This window comes from Lucilia sericata, unplaced genomic scaffold (genome assembly GCF_015586225.1).
Source record: "Lucilia sericata isolate MDLA Ls3-8-SP2 unplaced genomic scaffold, ASM1558622v1 Contig002299F_arrow, whole genome shotgun sequence".
NCBI lineage: Eukaryota > Metazoa > Arthropoda > Insecta > Diptera > Calliphoridae > Lucilia > Lucilia sericata.
In genome coordinates this window covers 36,047-50,447 of record NW_023996115.1, presented here as the reverse complement: position 1 = coordinate 50,447, position 14,401 = coordinate 36,047, and the positions used below count along the sequence as shown (strand labels likewise).

The 14,401-nt window shown below is 29.7% G+C and overlaps 2 protein-coding genes across 4 annotated transcripts; both read left to right on the top strand.

Moving 5' to 3' along the window:
• The first annotated feature begins 2,573 nt into the window (after positions 1 to 2,573).
• LOC119613770 (activating signal cointegrator 1 complex subunit 2 homolog) lies at positions 2,574 to 11,584 on the top strand. Of its 3 annotated transcripts, XM_037969807.1 has the most exons (3): positions 2,574 to 2,613; positions 4,961 to 5,412; positions 10,554 to 11,580. In XM_037969807.1, exons 2-3 carry the CDS (start codon positions 4,978 to 4,980, stop codon positions 11,064 to 11,066), a joined length of 948 nt encoding a protein of 315 aa, XP_037825735.1. In that variant the 5' UTR covers positions 2,574 to 2,613; positions 4,961 to 4,977; the 3' UTR covers positions 11,067 to 11,580. The 3 variants fall into 3 exon arrangements, with proteins under 3 accessions (XP_037825735.1, XP_037825734.1, XP_037825736.1); XM_037969806.1 differs by lacking the exon at positions 2,574 to 2,613 and having other exon boundaries at positions 4,935 to 5,412; XM_037969808.1 differs by lacking the exons at positions 2,574 to 2,613; positions 4,961 to 5,412 and adding an exon at positions 5,483 to 5,986 and having other exon boundaries at positions 10,554 to 11,584.
• Positions 11,585 to 11,644: 60 nt separating this feature from the next.
• On the top strand, positions 11,645 to 12,886 carry LOC119613771. Its single transcript, XM_037969809.1, has 2 exons — positions 11,645 to 12,388; positions 12,439 to 12,886. Exons 1-2 carry the CDS (start codon positions 12,080 to 12,082, stop codon positions 12,805 to 12,807), a joined length of 678 nt encoding a protein of 225 aa, XP_037825737.1. The 5' UTR covers positions 11,645 to 12,079; the 3' UTR covers positions 12,808 to 12,886.
• Positions 12,887 to 14,401: the final 1,515 nt, after the last annotated feature.

Below are 14,401 nucleotides of genomic sequence, written 5' to 3'. Positions count from 1 at the left end.
TCTATAGTCTAGTCTATAGTCTAATCTATAGTCTAGTCTATATTCTAGTCTATAGTCTAGTCTATAGTCTAGTCTATAGTCTAGTCAAGAGTCTAGTCTATAGTCTATTCTTTAACCTAGTCTGTTGTCTCGTCTATAGTCTTGTATATAGCCTAGTCTATAGTCTAGAATATTGTCTAGTATATAGTATACTCTATAGTCTACATAATAGTCAAGTCTAGTGTATAGTCTAGTCAATAGTCTAGTCTATAATCTATTCTATAGTCTATTCTATAGTCTAGTCTATAGTCTGGTCTATAGTATAGTCTAGTTTATAGCCTAGTCTATAGTCTAGCTTATAGTCTAGTCTGTAGTCTTGCCCATAATCTGCTCGTTGTTTTAAAGTCCTTTATGTAACATTAATTAAGACTTATTGCTTTTATATCTTCTTCTTTTCTCTTGGATATAAATATCGGCAGTTGTGTATAAATATTTTGAAATTTCAATTTCCCATACCTGATTTCGCCTAGCATTTCAAAATGAAGAGCAAAAAAAATTGTTTACATTCTCAATGTGTGAACAAAAATGAATAAATCTTGTTGTGAAGTTTTCGTGTTTGTTTTCGTGAGAACAGTATAAATTTGATATTGTTAGTGATAAAACGTGTGTGTAGCAATGGGTAGAAAAGGTTTAAATTTGGAAAAATACGCATCGTATGATGAAAATACGAAAAAAACCACTTGCTTAGTACCATACTGTAGAAAAGAGCTAAATGGAAAAAATTCAGGAAATGTAAGAAGACACTATAAACTCGTTCATTTTCGAGACATTCGAAGTGAAATTGAAAATGATAGCGAAGATGTAAGTAAAAAAAATAAGAGTATTAAATGAAAGAAAAAACAATAAAGCCACCACCAAAGTTTACATACATACATACACACATACATTTCCCTGGTTATTCATAACAACAACAGAAGCTGTAAACAGTAAATAGTCCAAACAAAAAGAAATAAATATTCTGAAAAAATTAAGGCGAATTAGAAATTGTACATACGTTTTTATTTTTGACATTTAATAAAGCGAATTCATAGAGTGAGAAAAAATATAAAGCTACATTTACAGTGCTGGATATGTAATACAATTCTTTGGTATATTTGTTCATCTATTTTTTTATCCTCACTCAGTTACAGTTTTTCTTTCAAACACAGTTGTGCCAGATTGTTTACAAACAGTGTTGCCAATCTTAACAAATCATTGCAATCTTTAGAATATACTAGATTATTATTCAGACTATAATGAAAACTATAGTGTAGACTAAAAACCAGATCAGAGTATAGACTAGAGTATTGACTAGACTATAGAATAAAATGTAGACTTGAATATACACTAGACTATAGACTAGACGATAGACTAGACTATAGACTAGACTATAGACTAGACTATAGACTAGACTATAGACTCGACTATAGACTAGACTATAGACTAGACTATAGACTCGACTATAGACTAGACTATAGACTAGATTATACACTTGACTATAGACTAGAGTATAGACTAGACTATAGACTAGACTATAGACTAGATTATAGACCAGACTGTAGACTAGACTATAGACTAGATTATAGACTTGACTATAGACTACACTGTAGACTACACTATACACTGGACTATAGACTTGACTATAGACTACACTATAAACTACACTATAGACTACACTATATACTGGACTAGACTATAGGCTGGACTATAGTCCAGGGTATAAATCAGACTAGTCTAAAGTCTAGTCTATAGTATAGTCTATAATCTAGTCGTTGTTGTAATTTCCTTTATGTTAAATTTATTGCTCTTATATGTATGTATCTTCTTTTGCCTATAAATGTCAGCTATTGTTTATAAATATTATGAAATTTCTATTTCCCATGCCTGCTTCATTCGAAAATGAAGAGCGAACAAAAACATGTTTACCATTCTCAATGTGTGTGTACAAAAATGAATGAAAAAAAAAAACATATTGGGACCTTTTCGTAATCGTGTTTGCGTTCGTGAAGACAGTACAATTTTGATTCTGTAATCAATTAAACGTGTCTTTAGCAATGGCCAGAAGAGTTTTTCATTTAGAAAAATGTGTATCATACGATAAAGTTACGAAAAAAAGCACATGTTTAATAGAAACGTGCAGAAAGGAGCTTAGTGGAAAAGTAAAATCAAATATAAAACGACATTATAAACTCGTTCACCGGCAAGATATTGAGAGTGACATTGAAAGTGATAGCGAAGATGTAAGTAAACAAAAAAAAAACATATGTAAGAGAAACAAAGATAAAACAATAAAATTTAACCGACACTGCTATGTTATTATTAACAATAACAACAACAGCAATAGAAACTGTAATAGCAGCAGCAAAAACAACAACAGTAAAATCTATGACGGCGAATTAACATTTGTACGATTTTAATTTTGACATTTAGTAAAGCAAATTCATGGAGTAAATATACTAAAAGTCGTCATGTGTATGCACCAATAGCTGGCATTTTGCGAGAGAAAATTAAAATTTTGTTGGTATATTTGTTCATCTACTTGTGTTCTCATTCAGTTACAATATTTCTTTCAACACTGTCGTGCAGTAGTGCCAAGTTATTTATTAAATTTTTTTTGTCATCAGTGTTGCCAACCTTAACGACTTATTGCAGATATTTTACTCGATTATAATTCAGACTATATTCTAGACTAGACTACAGTCACGACTAGTCCAGACTATGGAATATACTATTGTTCAGACTATAGACTAGACTATAGTCCAGACTGTAGACTAGACTATAGTCCAGACTATAGACTAGACTAAAGTCTAGACTATAGATTAGACCAGACTATAGACTATACTATAGTTCAGACTATAGACTATACTATAGTCCAGACTATAGACTAGACTATAGTCCAGACTATATACTAGACTATAGTCCAGACTATAGACTAGACTATAGTCCAGACTATAGACTAGACTATAGTCCAGACTATAGACTAGACTATAGTCCAGACTATAGACTAGACTATAGTCCAGACTATAGACTAGGCTATAGTCCAGACTATAGACTAGGCTATAGTACAGACTACAGACTAGGCTATAGTACAGACTATAGACTAGACTAAAGTCCAGACTATAGACTAGACTTTAGTCCAGACTATATACTAGACTATAGTCCAGACTATAGACTAGACTATAGTCCAGACTATAGACTAGACTATAGTCCAGACTATAGACTAGGCTATAGTACAGACTATAGACTAGACTATAGTCCAGACTATAGACTAGACTATAGTACAGACTACAGACTAGGCTATAGTCCAGACTATAGACTAGACTAAAGTCCAGACTAGACCAGACAATAGAATAGACTATAGACTAGACTATAGTCCAGACTATATACTAGACTATAGTCCAGACTATAGACTAGACTATAGTCCAGACTATAGACTAGACTATAGTCCAGACTATAGACTAGACTATAGTCCAGACTATAGACTAGGCTATAGTACAGACTACAGACTAGGCTATAGTACAGACTATAGACTAGACTAAAGTCCAGACTATAGACTAGACTAGACTTTAGTCCAGACTATATACTAGACTATAGTCCAGAGTATAGACTAGACTATAGTCCAGACTATAGACTAGACTATAGGCTAGACTATATTCCAGACTATAGACTAGACTATTGTCCATACTATAGACTAGACTATAGTCCAGACTATATTCCAGACTATAGACTAGACTATTGTCCATACTATAGACTAGACTATAGACTAGACTATAGGCTAGACTATATTCCAGACTATAGACTAGACTATTGTCCATACTATAGACTAGACTATAGTCCAGACTAAAGACTAGACTATAGTCCAGACTATAGACTAGACTATATTCCAGACTATAGACTAGACTATTGTCCACACTACAGACTAGACCATAGTCCAGAATATAGACTAGACTATGGCCATACTATAAACTAGACTATAGTCCAGACTATAGACTAGACTATAGTCCAGACTATAGACTAGACTATGGTCCAAACTATAGAATAGACTATAGACTAGACTATAGACTAGACTATAGACTAGACTATAGACTAGACTATAGACTAGACTATAGACTAGACTATAGACTAGACTATAGACTAGACTATAGACTAGACTATAGACTAGACTATAGACTAGACTATAGACTAGACTATAGACTAGACTATAGACTAGACTATAGACTAGACTATAGACTAGACTATAGACTAGACTATAGACTAGACTATAGACTAGAGTATAGACTAGACTATAGACTAGACTATAGACTAGACTACAGACTACACTATAGACTAGACTATAGACTAGACTATAGACTAGACTATAGACTAGACTATAGACTAGACTATAGACTAGACTATAGACTAGACTATAGACTAGACTATAGACTAGACTAGACTATAGACTAGACTATAGACTAGACTATAGACTAGACTATAGACTAGACTATAGACTAGACTATAGACTAGACTATAGACTAGACTATAGACTAGACTATAGACTAGACTATAGACTAGACTATAGACTAGACTATAGACTAGATTAGACTATAGACTAGACTATAGACTAGACTAGACTAGACTATAGACTAGACTATAGACTAGACTATAGACTAGACTACAGACTAGACTATAGACTAGACTATAGACTAGACTATAGACTAGACTATAGACTAGACTATAGACTAGACTATAGACTAGACTATAGACTAGATTAGACTATAGACTAGACTATAGACTAGACTAGACTATAGACTAGACTATAGACTAGACTATAGACTAGACTACAGACTAGACTCTAGACTAGACTATAGACTAGACTATAGACTAGACTATAGACTATAGAGTGGAATTCAGTATAGACTATACACTAGTCTATAGTCTATATAGCAAATTTTGGAAATTTCAGACTTGAAGTATTTGAAAATGTCAAATATGTCGTCCACCGAACGTAAAAAACGATCCCTGTACCAATACTCCGAAGAATCCCTAAAAAATGCCTTAAAAGAAATAAGAGCTGGTACATCTTCGATATTGCGAGCAAGTAAAAAATACGGTGTACCGCGTAGCACTATACAGGATAGAATTCATGGACGCATAGCCGATAATGCCAAAAAAATCGGTTCACATACAGTATTATCTGAGGATGAAGAGGAATGTGTGGTGAAATGGTGCGAAGCACATGCAAATAATGGAGTAACATTAAAAGCTAAAGACTTGCTAGATACAGTAGAAGCAATAGTTAAGAAACGTCAACGATCCACTCCCTTTATAAATGGCCGACCTGGAAGGAGATGGTATTGGGGATTTTCGAAAAGACATCCCCATCTAAAATTTCGCGAAATAAAAGGTATTTTGAAGGTAAAGTATTAATAAATTTCTGTTACAATAGAACATAAAAGTAAAATATTTTCGAGAAGTGGGGTGTTAAAGGGAACAAACACACAATGAATTCGCCGATTATGCTGGTGCAAACACAATGAGGTTTGTTTTGGCAGTTGCTTGAAAGTATTTGTGAGTGAGTGCATTGAATTGCTTGAACCAGCATGCTTGCTCAATCATTCAAGTATACGTCAACAAACCATACACACTCATTCACCGCACTATGAATCAACAGCAAAGAATATTTTGGTCGGAATTTCTTGATCTTTACAAATCTCTACCTAGTTTGTGGAAAGTTCATAGTCGCGACTATACAAATCGTGAGTTGAAAAATAAATCGTACGATATAATGGTGAAAAAACTAAAAGAATATGATGCAGAAGCGGATAGAGAAAAAGTGATTAAGAAAATCAATGTATTTCGTACAAATTATAAACGCGTTTTAAGACTACAAAAAACAAGTGATAACGTAGTTGAGTCTTCTTTGTGGTATTTTGATAAATTGAAATATTTGGATGAAGTGGAATGCATTAGAGGGGGACCAAGGCGAAAGGTAAATATTGCATAAAGCAAGGGAAATTTTTAGGTCTCTAAAGGAAATTTTTGATAAAATATTTTTAAATAATAGGGATTTATCTTAGAAAATTATATAAATATTCAGAAATGTACTTTTTAGAAAAATTTCCCTTTAAGGGAAATATTTTATTACAAAAGAAAATTTGAACTTTTTTTCGAAAATCTTAATAAGCTTGGGTTATTTACTAGAAAACAATTTAAAAAAATTAAAAATGTGCCTTTTTGAAAAAATTTCCTTTAAGGGAAATTTTTTCTCATAAGGGAAATTTTGATTTTTTTTTAAATCTTATTAAAAATTTAAAACTATTTAGGAAAACCATATAAATTTGGAAAAATTTCTTTTTAAAGAAAATTTCCCCTAAAGGGAAATTTTGTCTTATAAGGGAAATTTTGAAAATTTTCTTAAAATCCTAATTAAAATTTAAATTTGCTTTAGAGAAACATAAAAAGTTATCAAATTTCCTTTGAAATAAAATTTCCCTTAAAGGGAAATTTTTCTTATAAGGGAAATTTTGAAAATTTGTAGAAAATATTATTTAAAATTTATATTTGACATTGAAAATCATTAAAAGTTATCAAATTTCCTTTTAAATAAAATTTCCCCTAAAGGGAAATTTTTTCTTATAAGGGAAATTTTGAAAATTTATTGAAATTTTTTTATTAAATGTAAATTTAACTTAGAAAACCATAAAAAGTTTTCAAATTTCCTTTTAAATAAAATTTCCCCTAAAGGGAAATTTTTTCTTATAAGGGAAATTTTGAAAATTTTTAGAAAATTTTATTTTAAATGTAAATTTGACTTGGATAACTATAAAAAGTTATCAAATTTCCTTTTAAATAAAATTTCCCCTAAAGGGAAATTTTTTCTTATAAGGGAAATTTTGAAAATTTATTGAAATTTTTTTATTAAATGTAAATTTAACTTAGAAAACCATAAAAAGTTTTCAAATTTCCTTTTAAATAAAATTTCCCTTAAAGGGAAATTTTTTCTTATAAGGGAAATTTTGAAAATTTTTATAAAATTTTGTTTCAAATTTAAATTTAACTTAGAAAACCATAAAAAGTTGTCAAATTTCCTTTTAAATAAAATTTCCCTTAAGAGGAAATTTTTTCTTATAAGGGAAATTTTGAAAATTTTTAGAAAATTTTATTTTAAATGTAAAATTGACTTAGAAAATTATAAAAAGTTATTAAATTTCCTTTTAAATAAAATTTCCCCTAAAGGAAAATTTTTTCTTATAAGGGAAATTTTTAAAATTTATTGAAATTTTTTTATTAAATGTAAATTTAACTTAGAAAACCATAAAAAGTTTTCAAATTTCCTTTTAAATAAAATTTCCCTTAAAGGGAAATTTTTTCTTATAAGGGAAATTTTGAAAATTTTTATAAAATTTTATTTAAAATTTATATTTGACATTGAGTATCATTAAAAGTTATCAAATTTCCTTTTAAATAAAATTTCCCTTAAAGGGAAATTTTTTCTTATAAGGGAAATTTTGAAAATTTTTAGAAAATTTTATTTTAAATGTAAATTTGACTTAGATAACTATAAAAAGTTATCAAATTTCCTTTTAAATAAAATTTCCCCTAAAGGAAAATTTTTTCTTATAAGGGAAATTTTGAAAATTTATTGAAATTTTTTTATTAAATGTAAATTTAACTTAGAAAACCACAAAAAGTTGTCAAATTTTCTTTTAAATAAAATTTCCCTTAAGAGGAAATTTTTTCTTATAAGGGAAATTTTGAAAAAATTCCCGAATTATTTATTGAGCAACAAAAATTGGCTTTAGGGTTGATGAAAAGTTGTCAAATTGCCTTTTATATAAATTTCCCTTAAAGGGAAATTATTTTATATAAAGAAAATTGAAATATTTTTTGTAAATTTTTAGTTTTAACACGAAATTAACTTAAAATATTATAAAATTTTCAAAATTTCTTTTCAAATAAAAATTTCCCCTCAAAAGCAATTTTGTTCATAAAAGGGAAATTTGTATAATTTTAAAGAAATTTAATTTATTAAGCTTATAAGACTTAAATTATAATTTCCTTTAAAAAAGTCGATATTTACCTAAAACCTTAATCATTTTAAGGGAGCTGGTACCACCAGCACTTTAAGGAGCCAATAGCAAGTTTTCTCATTTACTTATATTTTGTGTTATATAGAAATAAATTTTTAAAATTATAGTATACACACGATATGGTACGATATTATTTAAACATACTTACATATAAACATAAATTTATACATATAGACAACTGATTGTATTATATAGCTGCAGTGACAGGCAGTGTTAAGGCATGGCACGACAGGGCAGAGAGTTTTATTTGCTGGTATTTTTTTTTTTCCTCTCAATACAACATGACTGAGCTAAAAGAAAAACAACAACAACAACAAACAGCTGTGGACGTCGTTGACGTATAAAAAATAATAAAAATAATATAAGCAGCAGCAAAAATTGCTTTTTGTTGCTGCTAACTTAAAATTAACTTTATTATTAAGGGCCCTAGCAAGAGACTTACTTCACAAGCAAACAACTTGTATGAGCGAGAAAAAAACCAAAGACAGACATGAACATGAAAATAAAAACAACTGAATTGAAATATAAAACCAAAAATAACAGCAACAAAAAAACATTACACTTTCGCATATACACACACTCGAAACGTGTTTAAAAATATTGAAACAAAACAACAACAATTGCTTTGCCATTTTTATACTTGAATTAACGAAAGAGAGAGAGAGAGTACGAGTGCTAATAGGGTGTTGGGGGGGTGTGAATAATGCTCTTTAGACTTTACTACAAACAGTTATAACAAAACTATTAAAACACATTTACTGCGTTACACTACAAACTACAAAACGATAACAACTGCTTCTAATACTAAAGCAACAAAAACGCCTGAGGTTGCCATTATGTTTTGCACTAAGCGTACAGAATAAGAAGAGTAGAGGGAATTTTAAGAAGAGTAAAGTGCAGGCATGGAAAATTTAGTACTTTATCGATTCGATTGATTCTAACCATGGCGAAACTAATAAGGTGAAGTCATTTCAACAGCTGATTGTTTTTTTGTCCATGGAAATTTAGCCCGAAGTAGTCAAACTCAATATAAAAAAAATTCTCTCTCAAACCCGACGCTGTCAAACTACATATATAAAAAATTTCATGAATTCGCTGCAAAATGAAATGACTTCACCTTATAGTCTATTCGCCTTGATTATAACCTATAAACTTTTGTTAAGTAATCAACAGATCAGTCTATAGACTAGTGTATGACGTATAGTATAGTTTATAGTCTAGTCAATAGTCTAGTTTATAGTCTAGGCTATAGTCTAGTCAATAGTATAGTCTATAGTCTAGGTTATAGTCTAGTCAATAGTCTAGTCCAGAGTAAAGTTTAATCTATAGGCTAGTCTATAGTCTAGTGTATAGTTTAGTGTATAGTCTAGTCTGCAGTCTAGTCTATAGGCTAGTCTAAAGTCTTGCATATAGTCTAGTCTATAGCCTAGTTTATAGTCTAGACTCTAGACTATCTAGACTAGTCTATAGTCTCATCTAAAGTCTAGTCTAGTTAATAATCTAGTCTATAGACTAGTCTAAAGTCTTATAATCTAGTCTATGGACTAGTCTGAAGTCTTATATATGTATAGTCTAGTCAAGTCTGTCGCCTAGTCTAAAGTCTTATATATAGTCTAGTCAAGTATGTAGCCTAGTCTAGTCTATAGTCTAGTTTATTGTCTAGTTTATAGTCTACACTATAGTCTAGTTTATTGTCTAGTATATAGTCTATAGTATGGCTGAAAGTTAGCACTTTAAAACCAAAAAAGTACTATTTTTGTTGCAAGTTAGTGCTATTTCAAAATAACAATTTTCCATACCTGGTAAAGTGAGCAGAGACTTGCAGAAGAGTAGCAAAATGTAAATGCAAAATAATAGCAACAACTACGTAAGTAGTACCTATGTTATTACTTATAGCAGAATACAACAAAACAACGATGACGCGATTATGAAAAAAAAAAAACAGCAGACACAACGACGAACAGAATGACTGATAAATGAACCCCATTACCCCTTCTCCCCGCTATACGAAATGCTGTATACGACCCACTAAAACAAAATAACAACAAGAAAAAATATCAACATTTTTGACAAGACAACAACAGTAAAGGTAAACGTAAAAGAAAACGTGCTTTTTCACTACAATTCTGTTGAAATTTCATTTAGAAGATACAATTGGAATTTCGCTACAATTGATTACAGCTAGAGCAGGAAGAAGAGTGTAAAGGGGTAAAAAATGCAATAAAAAAGAAAGGGGACAGTATAAAGCTAATGCTAAATGTCAAATCTATAGTCTACTCTATTGTCTATAGTTTGGTATACAGTTTAGTCTATGATCTGGTGTAAAGTCGGGACTATAGTGTAGTTTATAATATATTCTAGACTAGGCTATAGATTATAGATTACAGCTAGACTTTTCACTAGTTTTTAGACTGGACTATAATTTAAAATATATAATGCAGAATATATTTATGTATGTATTTTTAGCAAACTGATAGCACTACAGAGCCTAAAACGAAAAAACATAAAGTCAAAGAGGTAACCAGTGATACACCTGTCCAGCAATCAACGATACGCCCGCCCAGCAATAATGGTTTTGCAGCAGGAGCCAACGAAAGTTATTTCCCTCCTAATCAACACTTTACAGCAATCGAAATGCCACAACAGCCACAAAAACAGCAACAACAACAACAACCACCACATAGCCAACAAAAACAACAACACCAAGAACAACAAGCCACCAGTCGCACAACGGATTCCTGCCAACAAATAGCCCAAATATGGGGTCTTAAACTGGCAAAAATGTCACGTATGCAACGTATTATTGCCGAAAAGGTTATAAATGAGGTTATGTTTAATGGCGAATTGGGTTTATTGAACTTAAATACTGGTCTAACCCATATAGGCTCAAGAATCGATACAGACCCTATCTCTAGTATAGACGCCGAGAACGAACAGGAGTTTATTACTATAGAAAATAAAAATATTTTTGATTTGTAGTTTTTAAGAAAATATCTAAGAGATTTTATAAATCCATTTAGTTTTAAGTGTTTATTTAAGTATTTTTAAATAATAAAAGAACAAAGAAATTTGCTAAAACTTTTCTATTCTGATTTTATATGTACCTACATACATATCAAGCAAACAAACCACTGTTCCTGACAAATGGACAAAAATGTGTTTATTTTAACATTTAAATGGCAAAAATTTTAACAAAAACAATAATTAAATGTCGAGGCTCGAAGATGTAAACAAATTGGCCATGTTTATGGCCACTTCATCTACTCCGACTGCCTTTAGTTCCTGGCAAATGGTCTACACACAAGTCAAGGAACTTTTTTCACTATTTTAGGCTAGTAGGTTTAACTAAAGGCCAAAATAGTAATGGATTTAAGCAGTCTAATTAATTTGGACCTAATTTATGGTAAATTTTCTTCTCCGGCGCCAATTGTTGTGGGCAAACGTATACCACAAGTACAGCCTTTAATTAAGGCAACAAATACTAGGATGTTTTAACATTAAAATGACGGAAAATTAAAGAAAATATACTAAACAATTAATTATTTTTAAATTTTAAACAATTTGTTAGCTGTTTGCAAACTGCTAATTAATAAATTTTGTAAAAAATTTATTTTAATTTCTAAAAGAAATTTAATTGTCATTAAGGTGGAGAAAAAAGTGTTTTTGTTTTGATTTGCAAGCAGGGCTGGTTAGTGCAATGCTATTGCAATTTATGTGTTTACTTTTTTGCAAACATACATACATACATATCTACAGCACTGTAAACAAAAAAAACTATTTTTTGCTTTATTTTAATCAACTGTTTATCTCAAATGAATTAAGAGAGGAAGAAGAAAAGCGAGTAAAACAAAAAGTAAAGAATCACAACACAATAACAACAGTTTGAATGCAGAGAAGAGTCACAGCTAAACTCTTCAGACAAATGCATGTTAAACAAAATTCGTCTGAATTCTCTTTAGTATTTGAAGACGAGTAAAATATTTGAATGCGAAATGGCTGAGAATAATAAGAAAAACAAAAATAATTTAACATCTGGCATAAAATGCTGTGTGAGAATATGCAAAAAATCCAAAAGGAATAATAAAGGATTAAAAATGTTTAAATTTCCAACGTCAGATAGGGTACTTGGTAAAATTTGGCGTGAAAAATGTCAAATTCCCGAACAAGATTATGAAAGAAATCTCTATATATGCGAGCATCATTTTCCGAGTAATTGTGTGGGGAGAAAAAAGTTAAAGGCCGACGCCATACCGACCATAGATTTGAATATAATAGCGGAGGATTCACAAGATATTATTAAGGTAAAACTTTATGCTGCCAAAGAAATTGTAATAATAATCTGTTTCTTTAGCTGCGCGATTCGTCGAATGAACTAGAACTTAAAAAGAAGAATTGTACAGCTAACGAATCAGTAACTAATAAAGCAGCAGATGCAAACAACAGTAATACAACAATAGATCAGACACAACCACCCAATACAACTTCCGCCAACACCAGCCAACAATATATGGCCCTAGCATGGGCTCTTAAACTAACGAAAATGTCACACTCGCAAAATATTTTTGCTAAGAAGTTAATAAATGATGTTATATTGAATGGCGAATTGGGTTTACTTAACTTAAATACTGGTCTAAGCAATATAAGTTCCTTAAACTACTTAGATGAGGATGTTGATAACAAGGAGGTGGAGTTTATTAAGTTAGAAAATATAAATTTTTAAGAAATTTTATTAATTCTGTTATGTATGTAGATTTTAAGTTAAATTTAAATGTTTTTTTTTAGAAAAACAATAAATTCTTTTACAAAAGAACTTTTAATGGCGTAATATTATAGAAAAACACTTAATAATTCATTATATTAATATATTGAACTATTTGTTGGTGGTTGTTAAATTTAATTTAACAAATTTCGTAAAAAAAAAGAAAATTATCGTTATTCCGCCCAGAAATTTAACTGTCAGTTTGAATATGTGTGTTTTTGTTTTGATTTCCTAGCAGACCTGGATAATGCAATACTTGTGCAATTTATTTGTTTACTTTTTTTGCATTTGTTTTGTATTTGCTACCCATTTGTATTTGCTACAGTTGTTTATTTTCCGACACTCTTTGTTGTTGTTTTTATACTCACTCTCTTGTTATCCGTCCCAAAACTAACGGCATTTTGCCGTAGTTTTTGTTGTTTTTTATGACATTTTGTTTTGTTATTCAAGAAATCCACCATTTTTTAACAGTTTTTCAATAGAAATTAAAGATTTATTGATTTTTTGGTTAAAAATTAAGGAAACTGAAGTAAAGTAAAAGGAAATAAAAGGAAAAATGAAAAGAAAAAGTCAATGAAATAATAAAAAACGCAAAAAAAAAAAAGTAAATATTAAATTAAAACCAAAATAAAGTATAAAATAAATGCAAAAATAAAAGAAACATTTTAATTGAAAAAAAGGACAGAAAAAGGAAAATAAAAGTAAATTAATTAAAAACAAAGAAAATATTTAAAAAAATGTGAGCAAAGGGGAAAAGTAAAACACAAGAAATTATAGAAGAAAGAAAGTAATAAGAAATCGTAACAATAGTTTGTTTTTAATTGATTTTGTTTGTTTTACATAAAACCCAGATGGTTACATTTGGCGTAAGATAAATACCTAAATGAAATATAAATGATACGCCAGATGTTTTTGTGGTTTGACAATTTGAAAAACAAAAGATAAAGAAAATGAAAAGAAAACAATGAATGTCATTTGTTGCTGTTGTTTTAGTAACGTTATTTTTTTATTCTTCTAAATTTTAGTTTAATGTCTAAAAAATTGCATTTTTGTAAAGACAGAAAAAACTATTTTTGCAAAATTTTCTTTTTCTAATTGGAAATTTTCTTCTACATAGTATTTGTCTGTGACTTTTCCATAATTTTCAATTAATTAAGACCTTTCTTACTTAAAACACATGCTGCGCAAGGTTTTCTAGTCTTGGGCCTGCAGAAAAACATTTAATCTGCCTGTCCAGCTGTCTAGCTTCCAACCAAAGTAAATTAATAAAGTAGCATCACTTGAACAGCTGACTATTTTTTTTAAACTAGATAAATGAAGCAAGTTGTCAAAGTTTGTTTTGAAAATTGTTAACATTGTTTACGTCGCCATTTTTAAATTGTGTTTTGCTATTTGTTAAAATTTGTGAAAAGTTGAAAAAGTGAATTAAAAGTGGTTTTAAAGTTATTTTAAAATGTAATAAATTGTGTAATTATTATATTAATTATATTATTATAATTAAATCGTTAATAATTTTAACTTAAAAGTAATATTTTTTATGTTTTGTTCACATTGT